We start from the raw sequence: 22,141 nt of genomic DNA, 5'->3' as shown, positions 1-22,141 counted from the left end.
GCAGATTTTGGCCATAACTTTGGGTCGCTTGGAGGCATGCTGTGGGAAATCCGTAGCAGGTATCGACATGGCGTCTTCACTTCTGAACACAGCACAGACGTATCTACAAACTGACATTTGAATGGTGTTTCTAGGTTAATGCATGATGACACAGTAACTGCTTAAAATTTAGGGTTTTTTAGGATTTTTCCAGGTCATCCCCCTGTTTATTCCTAGGGGGGCTTTGGGGGGCTGTTTTTTGCTTATTACGTCGCCATGGTAACTCCAATCTTCAATAAAAGTAATAGCCCGCGAAAACTCATCGAGCCGGTCGTTTTGATATATATATTGTTGGGATGTGCGGGCCCGTAATGTGGACGGAAGAATAAATATAGCCTATAAATAAAGAGACACGTTTTCAATGTTAAATCCCATAGACTTTTGCCAACGGAATAGTAATAGGTGCCTTGCCATGCATTTGCATGGAGGCACTGCATAGCATTGCTTTGCAATGCTATGCAGTGCTCTCCTATGCAATGCTATGGCAGGCCCCAATAAACCAAGTGTAGAGCACGGTGGACTCAGGTCCCTACATTTACGTGGATGAAAGCACTTTACTCTGTTAAGTGTATTGAGGGCTGTGTTGGCTGCCTGTAGGGCAGGTTCAGCCTTGGCCAAATCCTCCTCTGTCTCCTGCTGTTGTTTGGTCACTTCTGCTTGAATTGCTGCTACCTGAGCAATCACAAGAGCATACAACAAAGTAATCTACTGTAATTTCTGTGCTGCAAGCTTGGCTTATCATTGCTTCACTTCTATCTAATTTCTGTTGACCCTTTTCCCCTGACAAAGTAGCTTGAAAGGCCCCAGAATCACACACTCTTACTCTTTGCTCCTCCGCATCAGCTACAGCTCTTTCTAGGTTGAGCTTCTCTGTCTGTTGTCCTATTTTAGCAATGAGCGCTTCGATGTCTGTGTTTCTCTGCCACAGCTCCACCTCCTGCACTGCTAACTTGGCTTTGAGATCCTCCACCTGAAAAAAAACCAAAGGCAGATAATGAAAGTTTGAGACAATGTGCCGGGACAGAGACATCAAATGAATACAAAAAAGTGCTGTATGGTATATATTTTCTGACCTGCGATGCCGTATTCAGCAGTTTCTCTAGTCCATTCTCCAATCTATCCATCTTCTGGGTCAGCTCTGTGCGTTTCTTCCCAAGAAGGTTGTCGTATAGCTTCATGAACTCAAGGAAACTCTTTGGAGTGGTGTAGTTAAAGTGCTTCTCATTCTGCTGGTACTTGACGCTCACCTTTAGGAAAAAAAAAAAGCGATAAATCAGGTCAAAGAAAAGAGCGGGAGTGCTTATCGCTCACAGTGCTTTGCAATAGCTCTCACCTCATTGACACTCGCGTGGGCGTAAGAGATGAACTCACTGATAGATGCTCTAATGCTGGGCTGCGCAGCATAAATACACACATGGATTGAAGCGATTTATATTGCATGACAAGAGTAAGCCCACTTTTCTTGAGAGAGTTAACATAAACGAATTTTGGAAGAATACAAAGACATGGATATTGTTACATCTTTCAATATTTAAGAATGTAATATCAATGTCTATTTTTACTGTTTAAGACATGAGCATGGTTATCAACGTGATTTTATAGTTGTGTAGTTCTTGAAAGTTAACTTTTCTAAACAATTTGGCACTTTTTACGCGTGCATTTTAGTTCTCCTCAAGAGAAGTGGTTGAATATCTGGTATAAAGTAAAAATAAATACCAAACCGATACCAAAATAAAAACCAAAGTTTTCCTTACCTCCAGCCCAGGTATCTTCTCAATAAAGGTAGAGCTAACAGACTGCAGAGCAAGCTGAGGCCATGGGTGAAACCAGTCTATGGCAGTACAATTAACCAGAGCAGGAAACTTGCGTGCACGTGTTCGCAACGTGAAACCGACTGGCGAGAAACACAAGACGACCTGGTGGAGAGACGGAGGAAGAAGCTGAGGTAAAGGGCAAAGAACATTTTTCTGAGATGGGAAAATTTAAAAGCAGACTGTTGCTTCGACCTTGAGCTGTCTTCGTATTCTCTCAATGAAGAAGCTCCAGCAGTTGTCCCTGCTATCTATGAGTCCTAATGCCCTTAGCTCCATTCTGATGGATGTGACAATCATATCCACTTCCTCATCGCTAAATAAGTCAGGTATATCTCCTGAAAATACAACACACTCTCAGTATTTATTTGTCCCTTACAAGCCCAGCGATGCAAAAAAATGTCATCCATGTGCTAACTCAGAATAAAAAAAATTTCAATGCAAAGAATTGAATTTAGATAAGATTTCATACACAGAAATGCTCTGATTCTCAACACTCATAGACAGTGTAGACAAACCTGAAGCCAGCATGTCATTAATGAGCACCAGGAAGCGTTCATCTGGAATCTGGGCATCTGTATGAAGGAATACTGTCCCGATGTTCTTTACTCCCACCTTTATATACAATGCTGATAAATCACTCTGTGGGCAATTCAAATGTTGACATTTTGAATTAAAGTAGGAAAGACAAGAAGTTCGGTGTTACTAAAATATTTGACAGCGTGTGAGCGAGTATCAATTGATAAATGATTAAAAAAACAGAAACAAAAGCAGCGTTGACGTTTTGTATTTGTTGCTCACCTTAAGGTCACTGATGCCGTATCCTTTACGCAGCGTGATCTGGAAAACCTCCAGCGAGCTGAGGAAGGCAGCCAGTCGACACAGACTCTGCTTCCCACTTCCCCCGACTCCCACCAGCAAGGCGTTACCATACGGGGCCTCCAGGATGCGACTGATCCGACAGCTGAACGCAAACGTCTGAACTCATCTCTGCAATCCTTTTTATGCACACGTTACAACTGTATGTTTCTGACTGTAGATTCTATATGGACATCTGCATGCTTTTCTTACATATGCTGGATGGCTTCTTCGAAAAGTACCAGGTCCATGACAGCATGCAGCTCATTATAATGCTCCAGAGCATCAGCCAGTGTCTTCTGGAGCTTCTCCCAGTCTGAAGCCTGACAAGGAGGCCAAATAAAGAAATTAACTTCAGCCAGCCATTCCGTGTCACTACTATATATGTAGTGACATCCTGATATGTAAACAATTGAAGCTACCCATGTAGAAAAGAAAGGCAATTAGTTTGCTAATGACTGTACTTTCACCCACACGTTTTTTCCGACAGATCAAACATGACAGCCATAAAGGCTTTGAGTACATAATCAGTGGAAAAACTATGCGATAAATTGATTTAAGTGATAAACAAATGGTCTCACCCGGTTTAGTCACTTCTGTTAAAGAAGAATAAACAGATGCCTGAAAGTAGCAACAAGACACGCTCTGACTTAATGTGTTTGTGGATGCCTGTGTGTGTGTGTGTGTCAAACCTGATGATAGCGTGGCTCTCCCACTCCCTGGGAAAAGTGACAGTACACCAAAGGTTGGTGGATAAAGACGGATTCGTCTATTCCCTGCAGCAAACCGGCAGAAAATCAAATAACAAACACATAAAAATACAAAAGATGACGCCTTCACTAAATGTCGTCCCTAACTTGCCTCAAAGTATCTTTTGCCAGTATCCAGCAGGATTTTATTGAAGAGTTCCACATCCTTCTCCTCCATTAGTTTGTCAGAGTAGACCCTGGAGCTCTCATGGAGCCACAGGTGAACCAAGTCCATGGGGTAACGGATACTCTCTGGTAGGGCAAACAGGATGCCCTACACATCAGGAAATCATGAGAAAAAAATCCAATGCAAACAGATTGACTTCTTAAATAAACACAGCAATATTTCAAATTAAAAGCAGGCTTATTTTTCATATTTTTCACCTGGAATATATTGGAGAGGTCTCGCAGGTTGAAGATATAGTGGAAGCGTATGGCTGTTGGAAGGAAGTTCTGGCTGATCTTTTGGTGCAGACAGATAGCTGCCTGGAACAGCGCGACCAAAAACATAGACACAAGCGAGACGGACAGGTAGCGTTTGCGTGCGTACGATAAATGAGTAAATGTTTTAAAGTAGAAAAACGCCTCCCTGATACTGTAGATGTACCTGTATGAGAGTTCCAACTGAGCGAGAGACCCCATAGCTGAAACCCCCTTGAAGGAAGTGAGCTGACAGGATGCTGGAGAAGATGGTGGCCAACGCACCAGCACTCGGGAAATGTACCGCAAACACTGAGAAATGCCTCTGAAATAGACAGAAATCAATCAATCTACTTTTAGAGCTACTTCTAAAATGTTTTTTTTTTTATGAACCAGATTAAGGTATTAATTAGTCATCTTTTTTCAAGGACATTAAAATGTTTTGGCTTTTAAGCGTTTTTGCCTGTTTATCATTACTGTGAAAAAACGGGATATTCTTTCCACCACTGATTGATGTGTAATGCACTCCAACACATTTTACGAAATGTCATGGTAACAGAGAATAGTTTGAGCAGAAAATGCATGGGTGTTTTTGTAAATGCAGTATAGTGTGAGTGAGGAATTCTCCCTTGCATATACAGTATGTCTGGCTGTACCTGCAGTCTGGGGTTGATAGAGAAGCTTCCAGCTGTTGGGTTCATGCAGGTGATATACTGGCAGTTATGTATTTCCTTCAATACCAGCCTTTGTCTGTCGTACCTAAAACATTCCAGCTTAATTAGATCAAACTAAACCACAAACTAGCTGTGAACAGTGTTTGGTTTTTACAGCTTTACATTTCAATAGTAGCAGGAGTGTGTGAGCATGTCTCACCAGTCTTACCAGTGGCTGTAGTCAAGGTGCTGTCGTATGAGTGTGTGTGGCTGGACGGTCCCATAAACATCCACCTCAGGCATGTTGAGGTCATCTATGAAGTAGATGAGCCTTTTAGCTGTAGGAGGAGCAAATTTACGGCCGGCTTTCTTCTCCAAAGGTTTCTCCAGGACACCTGAGGTCCATATAATGCAACAGTGTTTACTGAGAATTATTCACTGGCAAAAAAATGTGTGAATCACAGATGGCCTTTCAGAAGAAAAAATGAATAATTCAAGAATAAATCAGTTTCACAGCTCTGAATAAAAGTCTTGTAAGATAATGTGACTCAGCTAGCAGAAATGGGCAAAATCTGTTAAGTACTGCAATAAGATGCACCTAATACAGAGTTTAAAATCTTATCTGCAGCCCGGCTTTTGCTATTCACATAATATGATCGTGAAAAGATAATCCTTAGTACATGAAAAGGTTTTCATCGTAATATGAAGAGAAATTAAACTGAATAAAGTAGGGAAAGCTTCAATTAATGAGAAAGCTATTTGGACATCAACACACAAAATGTTTTGTACACTTGCACCCATACAAGTAAAACAACATCTTTTTGAGGTGATTATGCACGTTTTTAAAAGCACTACCCTCAAACATTTGTGCTCATTCTGGTGTCTCTTACGCTGCAGCATGGCTGATGTAGTGTAGTAGTTGAAGGGTACTTTTGTCACCATGTAGTCCTCCTTCAGCTTGCTGACTTTATCAGACACAAGGATGGTCTTGCCCACTCCTGCGTTGCCCACTAACATGATAGGTTTGCCTTTTTGGAGCAGCAGGTCCATGAAGTAGGTCAGACAGATGGTTTCTGGGGTGTGGACCAGCACAGTCTGAAAAAGACATTGCATAACCTGACTGAGAAACAATGTGCGGTAATTCCTTTATGTTTTATACAGCCAGGTACATTTGTCAGTGCAACCACGCACCTGCAACGGGACATCAGGCTCCAGCTCAAACGGCACCATCTTCTCACTCCAGGGTGTAAATTTCTTAGTCTCGGAGTCAATGAAATAGTCAAACACGGTGCCCTGAGAAGGAAACTTCACTGCTCTCATCTCTTTGGACCACCAACGGCTGAACTCAGCACGGTGGTCATACAGCTGAAATGGGAGTTGGGTAAGGACAATGTCATCCAGTGTTTAACCAATGTGAACAATAGGGTTATTGCCAATGTAAAATACTGCAAACATTAGTCACCACGCACATGATCCTGAAAGAGAGCGCCTCCAAAAGCCCAGACGCAGGCGAAGACAAAGTAGATCTCGTACAGTTCGCGAGGAGAGTCGGCCGGAGTGTTGTCCTCTGTCAACAGGCAGTCCAGCAGGGAGCACAGTGTCTGATTGGGTTACATACAGAGACGCTACGCTTCACTGAACAGGTAAGAGCTCATCTGTTGATTCAAATTACATGTCATAAGACCACACCTGCACCATGCTGTTTTCTGGAACGGGAGTGATGGTTTTCAGGTTGCAGCGGACCTGTTCCAAGCAGTACGGCACATACTTATCAAACAAAATAGTGAGGTTGGCTCGCTCTGACTGGGCCTGCCTGGTGTCTATCCAACTTGTCACGTAGCTGAGAACACAGAAAAGGCAGCATTGCTTAGCCAAAGTGAGCATCAATCAATATATGTGCACGTTTGGGGTTTTTGCTTTTGTGAGTCTTACGAGCTCCAGCCAAGGTCCTGTGGGTTGACATAGAGTATTCCTGCCCTGGACACTGTGGCTGGAGTAGCAGCCCTCAGATGAGAGATCTCAAAGAGCAGACGCATGGACGAGGACAAACTGATCCTTTCATTGCTGGCAAGAGTCAGAACCTGCACAGAGTAAAATAACTATGCATCCACAGAGTGACTGGCACTAAGAAATAAAATATATGCTTAAATACTTGCTTGGCCTTTAGCTGGTTAATGCAAAAATGAAAGTACATTCACCTCCCCGGAAAAAAAGACAAAATTATGGAAAAGACTGAAACTCTTACTTTATTGTCATCCATCACTGTGTTAAGAGATTCGATCCACATAGGGTCAATATCACCATCCAGAACAATCCATTTGGGTCCATCATGGGCCACTGAGGTCAGCTCTCTCATGGTGGAGGAGAACAGACCTGAAGTGAAGAGTAAAGCATACATGCTTACATCAATATGATTAGTTTTACATCGTTCCATTAATGGACCATCACCCAGGCAAAAATACTACATAATAACAAAAACAAAACAATAAGAAAAGAAAGTCATTTTCTAAAATAGTGGCAGAGTCATTTCCTAGGAAAGCAACTCCGACAGCAAAAGGTGCTTCACATTTCCAATTAATTCAAAGAGGAAATTTGATTATAAATTGTGGCTGTGGCCCCAATATAATTTGACAACAACCCAAAAATCTGCAGAAACAAATCATTAACTTAATCATTATTCATTGCTCAGTAAAACCATTCTATATACCCCGAGCCCCTCACCATCTTTCCACTCTCTGGTAGCAGGGTGGAGGTATCCAAACAACTCATCTGTGGTAACAGCTTTGGGGTTAATATCATTCCATACTGGCTTCATTTTCATGTTTGCGTAGGTCCTGTGGAGAGTCTTCAAGATCTAGAAAATAAAGAGCGTAAACAGAGGACACACAGTGCGTGACCCTTCGTTGTCCCTCACAGTAATGTGCTAGTCCAATAGTAAATTGGGAGGATGGAAAAAAAAAGGAAGGGTTAGACACACATTGAGCATCTTTAAGAATAAAAATAATTTTTTTTAAAATTTTGAATGGAGTTTAATTGATGTAGTTGTTCTTGAGAAATGAACCTGGCTCTTTCCAGTGCCTGGTCCACCTACAACAAACACAGAGTGTCTGACAGCCAGCAGCTCCTCCAGCTGGGCCACCTGCCAACACACAGTGTCACAATATTCAACATTACATCACATAACTGATTCTTAATATCCTTTGTAGCACAACTTCGTCAACTACAAATTTGCAAATCATTTCATCACCAAACAGGTCTGTCTTCTAGGAAATGATTTATCGCATCTAACGTTCTTTTAAAACTAGAAGCTCAGAACCAAACCGCCTCAGCGTAAACAATTGGTGAAGGGTGATATTTATCCGATAAACACAGTCTACAACATTTCTACCATCGATGCAAAAAAATGACTACAAAACAGACAGTAACATTAAGACATCTTAAGATATTCCAAAGAAAGAGGCACCTTAAGTATGAAGTTTTCCTCAGGCTGCAGGCGCAGCTCACTGACCGACTGCCGGACAGCACTTTCTAGTGTAGGGTCTCTCTTCCTGGGCACGTCTAACTGAGGAAACAAGTCACTGATCAGCCCGAGGAATATGGGCACGTCACCGGTGACTATCTTCGGCAGGTTGAAGTCCCTCAGGGCCCGCATCAGCACCTGGAGAGACAGTGATGGCATCACAGTTCTAAAGCCAAAAAGCAAAAGCATTAATGGGCTCACATGTGCAGACAAAGCCATGCAATTGAACAGACTTGTTTTCCGTGTGAACGATAAAGTGAAGCACACCTGTTCTTCGGGTCTGCTACGTTCCTCTCTCTTAAGCGATCCAGCAACAACCAGAACTGATTTGATAGCCCGCAAACCCCAATCATAATGATCCTGTGCAAAATAACATGTCACTTAACATGATGGATAATATGTGTCTTGTTGTCTTCTTTATGTATCTGGGATACTTGATGTTTAGAGGCCTTTTAGTAGTAGTTTGCAGTCGGGGCACCACACTGTATTGTGGAGAACCTGCTAGTTGTGTTCATATATGTTCACCACACTATTACTTATACACTAAAGATTTTGGGAGAATGTAGAGTATCATGTTTAGCCTTCACAGATGGAACAAGGTAGGCATCTTATAAATGGAAAAAAAAAGTCAATCTTTGTTATATGATAAAAGGTAGAACTCAATTAGTTCAAATCAATTTGTTCTTCACCCAATACGATTCCTTCTAGTCCCATTTGTGTCCTTTACCATTCACGCTCGCATCCTAAAGCAGCACAGGGAACAGATATAGTATTTTATATGTCTTGACAAATTACTGTTATGTTGGCACCTGTTTTGACAGCAGCTCCTTACAGAGAGTGTAAAGGCTGATGAACTTGCGTGCCAGCAGACGTGCATCAATGAACCCCTCAGCCACCAACATGATCTCACAGATGAGCTCAAAGTCCGGTATCACCATTGCACAGGGCCTGAATTTTAAGCAAATTGGATAATAAATAGTCATCTTTGACATTTGTTAACTCTTACACTAAAAGTCTCCTCTTTCTCACAATAAATCACACCTGAATAGTGCCTTAAGATTCTCTGGAAGCTCGGCCCTGCCAGCATAACCTGGGTTTAGAGTGATGAAGATCCCCACTGTTGGCTTCAGCTCAATTTCTTCTCCCAGAAAATGGAACCTACATTCACACAGTAGCAAGTGCAGATTGTGTAAGTCAGACATATCAGCGGACAAATGAATAGGAAGGCTATATTGATACACCTATACCTCTGTTTTTTGTTGCGTACAGCATCTTGTATAGTCTTGACCTGCACAGCAACCACAGACAGAACGTCTACTGAGATCCGATTGAATTCATCAAAGCAACCCCACACTCCTGTCTGAGCCAGACCCTTGTAGATGTTGCCTATAGACTGAGGATGGAGACAGATTAAGAAAAGCTTAAAGAAGTATCTATAGAAATGGAGTAAAAGTGCATAAACTGACATGGAGAGGAAAATCTCTGCAATCCATGCTACCTTGTAGTCCATTTGTTCCGAGCAATTGAACACATATACCATGATGCCGAGGGAGCGTCCGAGATCTTTAGTAGTCTCGGTTTTACCAGTGCCAGCTGGACCTGACGGGGCACCACTCATAGTCAGATGGAGGGACTGGGTCAGGGTTATGTAACACCTGACAGGGGTGGGGTTGAGATGTAAGATCACAAAAGAAAATAAAGTGAGTCATAACCACAGTTAAGACAACCTAGTTTCAACTGAGATATGGTTTTTGAAACGTTGTAGCATCAAAATAAAAGTGTAATTCGATGTACGGTGAGAGGACTGAAAGACTAGGATGTTTGTGTTTTTCCTCTTTATTTGATCGCAGGACAGAGACAGTGAGCACTTGTTTCCCTCCTTCAAGACTTGTATTTTACATTTGCGTGGGCGCTTCCTACTTCTAAGCACCGCACAGCTTGACTGAGCATTTACATGTTAAGTGCTTTGAGTGGCCTTGTTTGTTGTTGCTAGGCAAAGGGAGTCCATTATTAATGTCGGTCTTTGCCCAGTTTACAATATTTATCATTATCAGTGTTTACATTCTGTGTATGTGGGGAGCATATAATAAAGCATGTTGGTTTACCTGTCAGTGAGTGGGGTGATGACCAGTCTGTTAGTGTTCCCCAGGTATTCATAGCTGAACTGGAACTGCGCATCACAGATGTTAACATAACAGTGTTTTGTTTCTTCATCCCAGCGATGGCGTAACTGGGACAGCCATGCAAATGCCTGCCCAGTTGTTACCTAAACGGTGCGTGCAGTAACACCGACAGTAGGGTCAAATCGTTTCTGTGAGGCTCACAGAAAAAGGAAGGTATAGTTTTAAAAACTACCTTTTGAGATATGAGATTGGCCACCACGTCTCGAGCATGAACATCGATAGTGCAGATAGTCATAATTTTCTGTCTTTCTCCAGGAGTTAAGTCTCCGAGCAGCATGTGGATCAGTGAGTTGAGCTGTGTGATCTACCAAACCAAATGCTTTATGAACAAAACAGCCACTGTGTTCGCTCACCAGCATAGCAAATTGTTTCTGTGCAACGGTACCTGTTTTCTGTTGTAGTCTTTGAGAGCCGTCTCAAATCCTTCCTCCACCCTCTCAAAGGCAATGCCTACATCAGTGGCCCACCACACCTGACTGCCGGTTAACCCGATCTATTTAAGGAAAGAAAAGCAAGCCAAGAACACATAATTCATGTCTTTTTAAAGATTAAAAGTTCATTCTCCAGACTATGCATCATCAAACCTGTGCAGGGTAGTCAAAGAGCCACTGGTCTCGTGGTTTGTCCTCATATGCAGCTACAGCCTCCTGTATCTCTTTTCGGACTGTACAGCGCATGGTGCCCTCTAAGGCACTCAACCAACACTCTGCCTGGAAAAATACTACAAATTAGAATGCTTGAAAAAGCATTGAATTTGTTAACTGTGAACATGTACAAAATGGAGAGAATGCTACACCACACAGTGAAAACAGCAAAGATAACTTTTGAATGGCAACACACACACAAAAAAAGAAATCAATGTTTGTCTTTCAATACCTGTCCTTCACATGCACAAGGCTCTGAGAAAGGAACATATTCTCCCTCGCGACTGTACATCCCTATGGCAACTGCCACCCCATCCTCCTCCCCCCCTCCTTTGCCCCCGTCTGAATCCTTGAAGCGGAGATCTGCAATGTTGTCAAACAGCTTCAGCAAGTGTCTGGTCACCTGGAAAACCACACACATACACCCAATAAACCCATACCAAACTCCAACTTTGTCTTTCATCCTTATCTTTATTCATTTAATTTGATAAACTACTCTGAGACAAGATTAGAAAAATACACCGAACTGATAGCTTGATTTGGGATCTGTTACCTGTTTGGGCTGTGTTCCCTTGGAAACAATCTCCAGCAGATCTGAAGCAGAGACAAAATAAAATCTGGGGAATGTGAGTCTCTTGGTCTCCAGATACTCAGCTAGGGCCTTCTCACACACAGACAGCCTCTGCTGTAAGGTTTCCAGGCTTTCAAGGAAGCCCGGCTGGTTAGTCACCTCGACCACGTTACTGTTCTTCACCACCTCAGTCATCGAACTCTAAGTGGAAGAAGGGCAAAAAAAAAAAAAGGAATTTTTTTTTGGATCATGATAATATATACAATACGATGTAAGTAGCGTTACCTGAAAGTCAGCGTGTATTCCATGAAAGCGCTCGGCGTCATAGGCCAGCTGGCAGCGGATGTCGTGGCTGTTTGTGAAGATGCTGTTAAGGTGGGCCCAGGTCCTCTGGACAGACATCCAGGTGGAGATGACCAGGTCAGCCACCATTAGCTTCCTCTGCCAGCCACTGACCTCTGTCTGGAAATACTCCACGTACTTACTCATCAGAATGTTCTGCAGCTGGACCTGAAGACCAATGAAACATGAGTATAACGTGATTACACAGAAGTTTGCAAAATGCAATTCTGATGCATGGCCACATAAATAACACGAACATTTCTCCACCTGCCATTTATTCTGCATATGTTTTTTTTTTGTGGTCAGCTACCTGTTCTGTGGCTGAGAGTGACTCCAATGAGTCCAAGGCTTTTATAATAAATGTAATTAAACTAATTAAAATGTAAATAAACACGAAACATTATAGAGAAGAGTTTGTCTTTTGAACAGGTAATATAAAATGCACTGGGGTCACCTGGTTGTCTTCTAGTGTCTCAATTAAGTTCTCATCTGCTTTGAGCAAAGGGATTCCTGTGCTGGAATGGGTCTCATATGACAGCGACATAACACTCCAGGTCTGGGTTATTTCAGCCAAAACCTGTAAAAGTACATGTCAAAGGAGTTAGGAGCTGTTAATATTTGTTTTTAACTAAGATTAAAATGTAACTTTCAAGGATGAGTTCAAGTCATCTACTTTTTCTTCTCGAGTTAGAACTGTTAAAAATGACACAGTGCTTAGATACTTATATCTAAATGATTAATTCATGAATATACTAGTCTCCCACCTTCTCGATTGCCATTTCTTTCACAGCCTTGTCCACTATGCTTTTGACCTCATCTTCGACACGATGAAGCTGTAATTCCAACAGGTCCCCCAAGGTGGTGCCCGGTCCCATGACAAACCTGACCTGTTGATGGAAAACCATACATTCTACGATAAGGCTGTGATCACATTTCACATCAAGATAATTGAGTTAATGGAACCTGCAGAGTAGATGCATGTATCCACAGTACAGGAACGATGCAAAAATCAAATGGCAAATATTTTCTCAAACCCCTGTGGTGTTCATAAGCTGCTGCCAGTGCCTCTCCCTGATGGCAGAGTTTTGCAGCTCATTGACGGCTCGCAGAGAAGTCAGCAGGTTTTTCACGGTTGATTCCAAGCCCGTATAGACATCCCATGCACGCACCTCTTTATCTAGCATCTTCATTTCCTTCAACACAGAACAGATAGACTTGTGGCTATGGAGAATTTACTTATTTCAAACCACAGCATAATAAAAAAAGAATCTAGCTGTGAAAAATGGAGGCTTCTCATACTTTAGCAAAACGCCGGAGCTCCATGTCCATCTGCTCAACATTGATCTCTTTCCATGGAGTTTTGGTCCAGTCCTCTATACTGGTCTAGGATTGACAGAGATTACATGATTCATTTTATTTACCGACTTAAAAATAAAAAATTGGATTCAGATCATAATTTGAGAATGTTTGCAGCATGATTGATTTGATATGTCTACCTTTACAAAGACGATCATGTCCCAGACTGCTTTGACGAGTATGATGTCAGAGCGACACTGGCGCAGCTGCTTGTACTCTGGGAAGCTGACCTCAAACAGATCAGCGGTGTCCTGCAACTTTTTCATTTCCATCTCCATCACTGCTACTGATCGATTGCACTGGAGACAGGCAGTTTGATCTGCTGTTACAGTTGTTTTGTCTCATGGATTTCCTTTAATCATACAGCGTGGACTACTTCAGCTGGAATGATTGTTCTATTTTTAGGTCGCAAAAGAACGTCTTCCACTGCCTACCTTGTCAGTTAGTTTATACGGGTCCTCCACATTGATCTTAAAGATTGATTCAGTGCGAAACTGTTCTCTGAACTCATGTTGCTTGACCTGAAATGTGAAAATACGGGAAATTCAGAATCCATGCATATCTTCCACTGCCCCTCAATCTGCTACTGTGCAGGCACAGAAGGGGTATGGAGTCATATATAATGCAGGAAAGAAAGTAAGAAGGTTTGTATATCAAGCTCTTTGTAAGGGGGTTGGCCGAATGACATCCTACACTCCTCACACCGAGCCTCACCTCAAACCGGACACATTTCCTGCGTATGACCGAAACTTCGTTTGACTGCAGTGGTGCCACTTCATGTTTGACCGTGAAGGCAATTTTTCTGAGACTTTTCCACTTCTCAGGCAGTTCCTGTGTTTTGTGGCAAAGAAGCAAAGAAAGTGATTGCTCTGACAACCTTACAAAGCAGCTACCGTGGCATTTTTACGCACTTCTAGCTGCGTGTAGACGCTGTCTGGAAGTTGCTGTCCGTAGGTCTTGAGGAGTTCAGCTGTGGACTTGAGGGGTTTAAAGTGCTGTTCGTTGCTGATCTGTCTGTCTCGTATGGCCATGAGGTGTCCCATTATGTTTACAAGCCCTGCATAATCCCCACCCGACACCTTTGCAGAAAGACCAGCAGCCGTGTCCTGGATAAATCGGGATAATTCCCTTACGCTGTGAAATAGGGAAGAATGGAGATAATGAGGTATGATGAAGTTCGTGGTTGTGAATCATAAAATACAAATGAAATAATATCAAACAAGTGGTTGACATTATGGTAAATAAATGTGCTATTTTTTTCCTGTTGTTGTAAATGATGCACATTTGGAGAGATGCATTACTGCCAAACCTCTGGTTTACGTGGTTGAGAAGGTGCTCTTTGAACATCCAGCTCCACTTCTTGATGACGTTCATCAGTGTGTGCTTAAATGGTCTGATGTCGAGCTGCAGCCAGCCACAAAACACCTTCTTGTCCTCCATCTTGCTCACTCGCACATACAGAGACTCAAACAGATTGATCTGGATGGAGGAATGACACAGTGACTATGACTGTACAAATAAACTGTCCCAAAGAGCGCTTAAATAATTCAAGGCTGAATTATAAATGAATCGCAAAAGCAGAACACACTTGATCTTTAAAGTTGTCAAGGGTGGGTGGGTTCTTTTTCAGTTCATAGTCAGCATACAGCTCGGCTTCCTCTGTACTTAAAACGTGGCCATAAAGCAGGAACTGCCTCATAAATTCAGATCTGCAAATGTAGAGAAAAACCCTTTAACGTGCAATCCTGTGTTGAGAGAATTTTATATCACTACCTCAGTACTCAAACTCATCTGACCTGTCATCAGTCCAAAGATAGCGGTAGCTTGAAAATGAAGCCTGGTACTCCTTCACCTAAAAAGTCAACACAATATCCACATTTATATACTGAATGCAGAAATTACAAACAAGCCTTTCTTAGAGTGAGGAGAAAAAAAGAGACACTTAACTTAGTGACAGCTGCACGTGCCCGTGAGCGTATGATGTGGCACATCTCTGACAAATCCTTAATTTGGTTTATGTCAAACTACAAAATGGGAAACCAAGACAGAATATGACATGGGTCTGTGTACAAGCAAATAGATTTATGCTCTTGTGTATGTCTGACAAGTCTATAATCTAATTCGTGCAACACCTGATAATTATTCAGCTGTTTGTGGGCTGCCACTCTGGGAATAAAAGATGCCACGCTGGTGATGCTTGCCACCATTTTATCCACAACGTCGTAGAAGTTACCGCTTTGGCTTAGGTCCAACGAGGGGTCAAAGGTCATTTCATTGCTGTTGAGTACCAGCTGGACCTCAAATAGTGGTGTTATATGCTGGGCTGCATCTGTGTTGTCCATGAGGTACTGCAGGGAGCAGCGTACTGCGCTGGTGAAGCCTGCCAGGATCATACGGTCAACATATTCTGTGTAGGCCCGCCATTCACTACTGTCTGGATCCGTCATGCCGAGCAGAGACTGATTCTCCTGCAGCATAGTAGAATTATGATGTTAGATGGAAAAAAGAAACCCCAAAAAATCCCTGACAGGACTATTTCTGCAGTTTTTTTTACATTTACATTAATGCATTTGCAAAAGTAATCTCTCCAGCATCAAGGGTAGGATGTAAGCATACCTGCAGTAGTTTGTGTATCTGCTCCCCTGCACTGCTGATGAGAGCATGCTGTTTGGAAACACTCTCATCTATGTCAGAGAAGATGAGGAGACTAGAATCCCGACTCTTTCGGATGATGAAAGCCCTGTGGCTGAATTTACCCATGAGAGCCTGAATGGCTTCCACATTAGCTTTACTCTTCTGGACACGACTGGAAATGCTCTGGCAGAGACAGGAGCAACAAGCATGACTAGTAATTACATTTCGTGGTCAACAGCATCATATTGCTTTTTTGTTTTTTTTAAAATGATTGCCGTTGTAAGGAAGTACTGCGGTTACAGGTCAAACTATGTTAAATGACAATTTGGACAACTTAAGAAGCGTGCCAGATTCATGCAAAAACAAAAGGGAATTGACAGCTTTTTTACGTGTACAAACCAAAATCAAAAAGCTGAGACATCCCTTTTTTCAACAAATAAACAAGAATTGTGTAAATATGCTTTAAAACAGTGGCGACATCTAATCACTTGAAAACATTTCTCTAAAATCGTATTAGAAATCTTCAGTACCTTGACCAGTTCTCGTGTACCCTTAATGTAGTCCCAGAGGTCGTCTTGAGCCCAGGTCAGCCCACGGAGGGCTGGCTCTAGCTGCTGTCTCATCCCATCCATCTCATCTTTGACTAATCCCAGCTCTACAGCTAGGATGGTACTCTGGAGCTTGTTGTACCAATGGGTCACCAAGGTCAGTGTCTGCGTGTACTACATGACAGAGAGCAGCTTAAACGCAGATTTTCTTTTCAACATATTTTATTTAGCCATAAATCTCCCCAGTACAGCTGTCAGACACTGTCTAATCTAACACGAGGAAGGCTTGTTACCCACTGTGTATAGTCTCTCCCGTTTCGAATAGAGATGGAGGGCTGCCTCAGGAACGTTTTGGATCTTTAGTAATCCTAGATATTTCACCTCCCTTAGAACTGATGCCAGCTGGGGGGAGTAACAGGAAGAAAAATGGTAAATTCATCAGGTATGTTGGGGTATTCTTTGATTATGGTCCATTTTGACATTGCTGATCATACAGTAAATACTGATGCAGATTAAGTAACCAGAGGTATAACCGAGGTTAAAATACAGATGTTTCTGAAAAACCTCACATCCAGGTGGAAGTTAAACTGTTACTGTTTTGAACAGAGGATAACATACACTAACTGAACAGCGTGTGTATGTGTGTATATTTCTTGCACTGGTTAGCAACTCATAGATAGTTACATCTACTAATATACAAAAAACAACTAAACTGAGCCAAAGGAGCTGAGGGTAACCTAGGCATCAGGTCAGGTAAATAATCACAAGGAAACTTGCTATGAATTAGTTGGTTGATTTGGCAGAATAAGGGGACATGGCAAAGTGTTGGGTGGCACACGCCTACATTCTGCCGGTGCTCCCTAAATATCTCACGAGCAGGTAAGGTAGTTGTGAAAGTGTAACAGCAAAAACTTTAGCCAAGACATGTACATTAACACTCATACCAATGACTTCAGTCTATTACAGAGACAAATCACTGTTGATTTGTGTCTTTGCATATCTTTGGTTATTTCTGTTAACACTCTCGCAACTGTGAGAAATGCACCTTCAAAGTGAAGGTTAAGCCTCACTAATATGTTCAATGTGTCTGTTGCAGAGTTATTACTCTTTCTGCTTACAGCAGGGCTGAAGTTGATCTGGAAGAGGCCTGTGTCAATATCCAGCGTCAACAGCGACTCTTTGAGGTGCGTTTGACATATTTCCTCCAGCCCCTCTGTCCATTGAGCGAACAGATCCTCATCGTGTCTGTCCAAAATCTCAAGAACACGTTCACACTTCTGAAGCACGTCATCTGCCTCGGAACAGCCCAGAGGCCTGGAAGGACAAGCACAAGCATATATCACCTGTATCATGTACATACAGTTATCACATAATCCTTTTAAAGCTTTAAACCACCTTACTCTTGGTGCAGGTACATGTATATAAACATCAGTGTATGGTATATTCATTCAATAGATCAGTTTGATGCCAGACCACCAAGGATATTCATGTGAGTGTGTGTTTGTCTGTGTGCATTAGGAGTAGAGATGGTTCATACGCATGGGCCAGCTCGCAGAGATTGCTCCTGTTGGTGAGGATGCGATATCGAAGCTCCTGCGACCATTTCAGGTTACCGGCTACGGTGGGCTTGTTTTTTCCTATGACTGCACAACCTGCCTGCAGCTGAAACACAGAGCTTCATTAATATGGCAATATTATATTTCTATTACTCTTGAAATATACTGTACACTCCCCTAAATGTTTGTTGGATAAGAATGAAAATCTACCTAATGTCACACGAGTCACACTTAAATTCTATGAGACTGCCCTGATAGGGCATAGTTAGGTGTAGCAAGCTGCTGTAGTTATTACATTTAATTTGTCTGTATTTTGCCTATTCTTAGGTAACTAAATCAATATAGAAATGACTGAGACATATTAGAGGAGGATTTTTTTTACCCCTTCTCTGTGTTGATCAAGTATAAACTGACAATCGTCTGTTTCCTGGTTGAACATGGCCAGCAACACATTATAATTAGGAGAAAACAGCTGATGGATTCTGGGTCTCTCAAGTAGGGTGCCAAAAATCTTCAACAACTAAATGGGACACAAAAGGGCAGTGTTAATTTAGACCATTATAGTGTAAAAACAACACACCCAAATAAAAAATTTCCACTAATGAGCAAATTCCCCCCGAGCAGAGATGATCGTTATTACAGCGAGCCAACATACTGAATGTTGTCCGCTTGGTCTTTTTACACAACACTGGCAACGTGCAATTACATCGCCAAAGGCAGAGTGGGGTTTGCCTTAGGTGTCGGTGCAGAGCAGACGGACCTTAAAGGCTGACTTCAGGTTCTTGGAATGGTGAAAAGCCAAATTGAGGACGGTTGCCAGCCTCTGGTCAAAGTCTCTATTCTGCTCCACAAAACGCCTGAAGTGACGCACAAAATCCTGGACACCCAAAGGAGCAAAGGGTAGGAAATTAAAGATATTTTACAATCAGAGGGACGAAATCGTGCTTCAGCTGTAAAGTCTTCAGTCACTGTCCAATCATCTTGTTCATTTCATAATGCTAATTATACAAGCTATTGACAGATGTTTTGAAGATACACACTTATAAACACTATGATGGCAGATGGACTGAATGATGACTCCAGTTTTACATGTTTCTTGACCTAAAGTTATTTTTTCAGAAGTGGCTACAGACAGTGGTGTATTCTATTTTGGGGAAAAGTGGTATTTAGCTGGGAATAGCTTGTATAATTGACATTATGAAATGATGGTTGGATAATGACTAATTAAGTGAAGGTTGACACCTGTGTAGCATCTAGAATCGTTTTATATGTTGTATGATTGACCTCATCAGACCTGAAGACGCGTATTTAATCTGTGATGCGAGCCCAATAAACAATGCAAATGTGAGTACTTCTGTTCTCGTTAATCTGAATATTGAGATGTGTTACCTTTTTGTGTAACTTTTGATAGATATTATCACTTGCTAGTGTGATTAAAAAAGCCTGGATTCCATTTATATTTTTCCACGATTTTTAATTCCATTTAATTTTCGGTGCAGATCTTTAAATTCTCCTTAGCTCAGTTAATCAGTAAAGGCTGGAATAACACGCATTTAACAAAAATGTATGATGACACAAATCCATTTCAAATTGAGTTCCTGTTCTGAGTCCCTCTAGAAGCTGTTGTAAAATAATATTTATGTCTAGTAAATTAAATATTGATGCACGGACTAATAATGACTCCAGTCACTGATTCTTGTGTGTTGCTTAGCAACTAGTTTGCCTTGCAACCTTTCAATACTTGCACTGCTGGGCAGAAAAATAACACCTAATTGTTAATTTTTGATTATTTGGCTGTTGCTGTTCAATGCCGCCTATGAATCACTGTGAATTAGAACTCAGAGGGGCTTATTATATAAAAAGCACTGCAACATCAACGACAGCGAGAGCGATTTCACAAGGTCTCACATCATTGGTGTAGTCCAGGGGGTCATATTTGCTCTCTCTCAGGGTCCGCCAGCGGTCATGAAACTCCTCGCTCATGCTGAAGACCATCTCACTGAGGATTTTCCCCCTGGATCCCCCTAGTTCGACCTTCTCCAGCTTCAGAAAGTCTAGAGCTGTTGCAAATAGTTCCTATAAAGGAAATGAGAAACAACAATCGTGGACATGGGTGACAAGTAAATACTAAAAAGATGGACGTAAACTTGACATATGCTTAAAACAGATGAGAACCATGCCAATTTGATTCAAGCTGCTCTGCTGTCTTTATTTAGGACTGAAAACCCAACGTGCATATCCACATTTTGATATAAAACACACACACACACACAAAACTCTGCTCGCTGAGCCCACACACCTCAATCATAAGAAGTCTTCCCATGATGCAGTCTGAACGCTTGAACACAAGGGTCGCCGGGAAGTCCCACAACTTGATGTTCTGGCTGTTTTTGTAGTAATTAGGTATCCGTCGACAGTAAGTGTGAAACAACTGCTTAAAGGTGCGCAGAACTGTGATGCTTATCTGCACTCTTTCCATCCCTTCCTCAAGCTCCATCTTAAACAGTTCTTCGGGTAGAAGATACGCAAAGGCCTGTATGCAGACAAACAATCATTATAATGATCAGGTGTTTAAGCTGGTTCATTTATTCTCTTGTCTCTCTCCTTTCTTTGAGATATTCACAGACATTTATCATACCTTTTCAATGATAAGGTTGCAGAATTCCTGCAGCAGGACCACCATGCGCTGTGGTGTGCAGTAGTACTGGGAATGACTCCATATGAGGCAAAGAGTGTGAAAAAGAGGAGGCAGCAGAGCATCCACCTGTGGAAAACTCCTCTCCTCTAAGCTGCTGATTTGTCTCCTCAAAGGTCGTAGATACAGATCTATGTCTTCTGCTTCCAGCACAGCTATAGTAATAATGTCCAGGAGCATTAGTGGATAACATTGATATAATTGGGGTTGAACAGTGCTCTAATAGTTGTTTTTAGTTGTCATGTTTCTGCATGATTGCCAACGTCCCCACTATTGTTAAGTGAGCACGATGACACACAAGAACATGTGCACAAAAACGGGGCATGTTGTGTTAATATCGCTAAATGATGGGTGCAGTATGTATCAACACAATGAGTGCTCCTTTTACATCTTATGTAAAACAAAATGAGAAGATGAGCTGGAACAGACGACATGACAGAACGAGGAAATGAATTAATTAGCATATAAATGACAAGTCATGGTAATCTACCCTCATTGACTTTGACGCAGACGTCCTTAAAGGCAGAGTAGTAACTACTCTTGACTCTTCTAAGGATCTCCATGATCTGCTCCACTTTGGAGCTCTGGATCTGAAAACACAGCAATTGAGAGGATTGAAAAATTTTTGTTCTCCTATTTAACATTTATATACATAAGAGTATAATATTAGAAGCAGCCCTCAACACAACACACACCGTCAATAACTAATACTTCAATAGTTTATCATTAACATACTATATCAATACCTCTGTAATTTAATACATCACTGATACATTCCCTGATGTGGGGAACCATAGAAGGACAGAAGCTGGAACAGTATGTCAACAATGCCAACAAGTTCTGTTTGCATTAGTTTATGACTTAATTACATCATGATACTGATTTTCATTAACTATGAGACTTTTTTTTTTCCATCTGTCACACACTAAAGAACACAGAAGAGCAGGCACATACACAGTAAAACAGCAGATGAGAGACGAGAGAGAGACAAGAGTGACATTAAATGACACAAAATACGACCATTAAATGAGTACCTGTAAATCACAAAACAAATAAGCTATGTATGTTTGTTTATAGAGATTCAACTTTTAAATCTGTCAACTCAAACTTTGAACTTCAGGAACATGAGTCTTGTATTGAACGAAAAACACCTCAATACTACTGTTACTTTACAGTTGCAGTTTTAGTTTACGTTATGCGTCAAATGCAGCCTGGACAACTTCCAGTCAATGTCATACTTGTGACAGGATGCCTTGCAGGTTTTCCCTCTGAGTGGCCCAAAATTGGAGTTCCACAATGGGGCCTGGGTGGTTTCCGCGGAGCAGTAGCATACCAGAGTCTTTCCTCAGCACATTCCAGATCTGTCCGGACCATTGAACTATTAGAGTTTCTATAGAGTATAACAAGCCACGGTCCAGTGGCCATCCAGTGGGGCTGCAGGGGACAGAAAGTGAGGCAATCAGTGTGGATAAAAATAGCTTTGTGAGCAATGAAGTATAAAAGCACCGTGGGCAAGCTAGAAGTAGGAATAAAAGAATTCTTAGCAAGTTGTGTGCCATGAT

The 22,141-nt window shown here is 41.8% G+C and overlaps 1 protein-coding gene across 1 annotated transcript in view; it reads right to left on the bottom strand.

Moving 5' to 3' along the window:
- Positions 1 to 21,938, bottom strand: part of dnah9l (dynein, axonemal, heavy polypeptide 9 like) — a 34,501-nt gene extending 12,563 nt beyond the window's left edge. The window contains exons 1-61 of the mRNA XM_075483653.1: positions 21,818 to 21,938; positions 21,070 to 21,169; positions 20,523 to 20,734; positions 20,184 to 20,417; positions 19,793 to 19,960; positions 18,645 to 18,761; positions 18,267 to 18,404; positions 17,866 to 17,990; positions 17,447 to 17,642; positions 16,626 to 16,730; positions 16,311 to 16,502; positions 15,763 to 15,963; positions 15,279 to 15,614; positions 15,087 to 15,170; positions 14,943 to 14,992; positions 14,735 to 14,855; positions 14,456 to 14,625; positions 14,058 to 14,280; positions 13,861 to 13,977; positions 13,581 to 13,667; positions 13,287 to 13,445; positions 13,090 to 13,173; positions 12,825 to 12,983; positions 12,555 to 12,677; positions 12,245 to 12,367; positions 11,734 to 11,958; positions 11,431 to 11,649; positions 11,110 to 11,280; positions 10,818 to 10,943; positions 10,619 to 10,726; positions 10,406 to 10,537; positions 10,156 to 10,316; positions 9,549 to 9,705; positions 9,298 to 9,443; positions 9,092 to 9,208; positions 8,860 to 8,998; positions 8,318 to 8,410; positions 7,994 to 8,188; positions 7,592 to 7,669; positions 7,252 to 7,384; positions 6,776 to 6,903; positions 6,463 to 6,611; positions 6,220 to 6,370; positions 6,000 to 6,131; positions 5,722 to 5,895; positions 5,421 to 5,625; positions 4,760 to 4,925; positions 4,534 to 4,636; positions 4,065 to 4,202; positions 3,842 to 3,943; positions 3,570 to 3,731; positions 3,401 to 3,484; positions 2,922 to 3,031; positions 2,652 to 2,814; positions 2,369 to 2,492; positions 2,046 to 2,188; positions 1,794 to 1,955; positions 1,373 to 1,432; positions 1,113 to 1,286; positions 863 to 1,009; positions 598 to 711 (exon numbers count right to left, since the gene is read on the bottom strand). Coding sequence (XP_075339768.1) covers positions 598 to 711; positions 863 to 1,009; positions 1,113 to 1,286; positions 1,373 to 1,432; positions 1,794 to 1,955; positions 2,046 to 2,188; positions 2,369 to 2,492; positions 2,652 to 2,814; positions 2,922 to 3,031; positions 3,401 to 3,484; positions 3,570 to 3,731; positions 3,842 to 3,943; positions 4,065 to 4,202; positions 4,534 to 4,636; positions 4,760 to 4,925; positions 5,421 to 5,625; positions 5,722 to 5,895; positions 6,000 to 6,131; positions 6,220 to 6,370; positions 6,463 to 6,611; positions 6,776 to 6,903; positions 7,252 to 7,384; positions 7,592 to 7,669; positions 7,994 to 8,188; positions 8,318 to 8,410; positions 8,860 to 8,998; positions 9,092 to 9,208; positions 9,298 to 9,443; positions 9,549 to 9,705; positions 10,156 to 10,316; positions 10,406 to 10,537; positions 10,619 to 10,726; positions 10,818 to 10,943; positions 11,110 to 11,280; positions 11,431 to 11,649; positions 11,734 to 11,958; positions 12,245 to 12,367; positions 12,555 to 12,677; positions 12,825 to 12,983; positions 13,090 to 13,173; positions 13,287 to 13,445; positions 13,581 to 13,667; positions 13,861 to 13,977; positions 14,058 to 14,280; positions 14,456 to 14,625; positions 14,735 to 14,855; positions 14,943 to 14,992; positions 15,087 to 15,170; positions 15,279 to 15,614; positions 15,763 to 15,963; positions 16,311 to 16,502; positions 16,626 to 16,730; positions 17,447 to 17,642; positions 17,866 to 17,990; positions 18,267 to 18,404; positions 18,645 to 18,761; positions 19,793 to 19,960; positions 20,184 to 20,417; positions 20,523 to 20,734; positions 21,070 to 21,169; positions 21,818 to 21,910 — 8,808 coding nt within the window. The 5' untranslated portion in view covers positions 21,911 to 21,938. The remainder of the gene's footprint in view (positions 1 to 597; positions 712 to 862; positions 1,010 to 1,112; positions 1,287 to 1,372; positions 1,433 to 1,793; positions 1,956 to 2,045; positions 2,189 to 2,368; positions 2,493 to 2,651; positions 2,815 to 2,921; positions 3,032 to 3,400; positions 3,485 to 3,569; positions 3,732 to 3,841; positions 3,944 to 4,064; positions 4,203 to 4,533; positions 4,637 to 4,759; positions 4,926 to 5,420; positions 5,626 to 5,721; positions 5,896 to 5,999; positions 6,132 to 6,219; positions 6,371 to 6,462; positions 6,612 to 6,775; positions 6,904 to 7,251; positions 7,385 to 7,591; positions 7,670 to 7,993; positions 8,189 to 8,317; positions 8,411 to 8,859; positions 8,999 to 9,091; positions 9,209 to 9,297; positions 9,444 to 9,548; positions 9,706 to 10,155; positions 10,317 to 10,405; positions 10,538 to 10,618; positions 10,727 to 10,817; positions 10,944 to 11,109; positions 11,281 to 11,430; positions 11,650 to 11,733; positions 11,959 to 12,244; positions 12,368 to 12,554; positions 12,678 to 12,824; positions 12,984 to 13,089; positions 13,174 to 13,286; positions 13,446 to 13,580; positions 13,668 to 13,860; positions 13,978 to 14,057; positions 14,281 to 14,455; positions 14,626 to 14,734; positions 14,856 to 14,942; positions 14,993 to 15,086; positions 15,171 to 15,278; positions 15,615 to 15,762; positions 15,964 to 16,310; positions 16,503 to 16,625; positions 16,731 to 17,446; positions 17,643 to 17,865; positions 17,991 to 18,266; positions 18,405 to 18,644; positions 18,762 to 19,792; positions 19,961 to 20,183; positions 20,418 to 20,522; positions 20,735 to 21,069; positions 21,170 to 21,817) is intronic.
- Positions 21,939 to 22,141: the final 203 nt, after the last annotated feature.

This window comes from Odontesthes bonariensis, chromosome 14, assembly GCF_027942865.1.
Source record: "Odontesthes bonariensis isolate fOdoBon6 chromosome 14, fOdoBon6.hap1, whole genome shotgun sequence".
Taxonomy (NCBI): domain Eukaryota; kingdom Metazoa; phylum Chordata; class Actinopteri; order Atheriniformes; family Atherinopsidae; genus Odontesthes; species Odontesthes bonariensis.
Note: the sequence above shows the minus strand (reverse complement) of the source record. Positions and strands in the feature narration are given on the sequence as shown.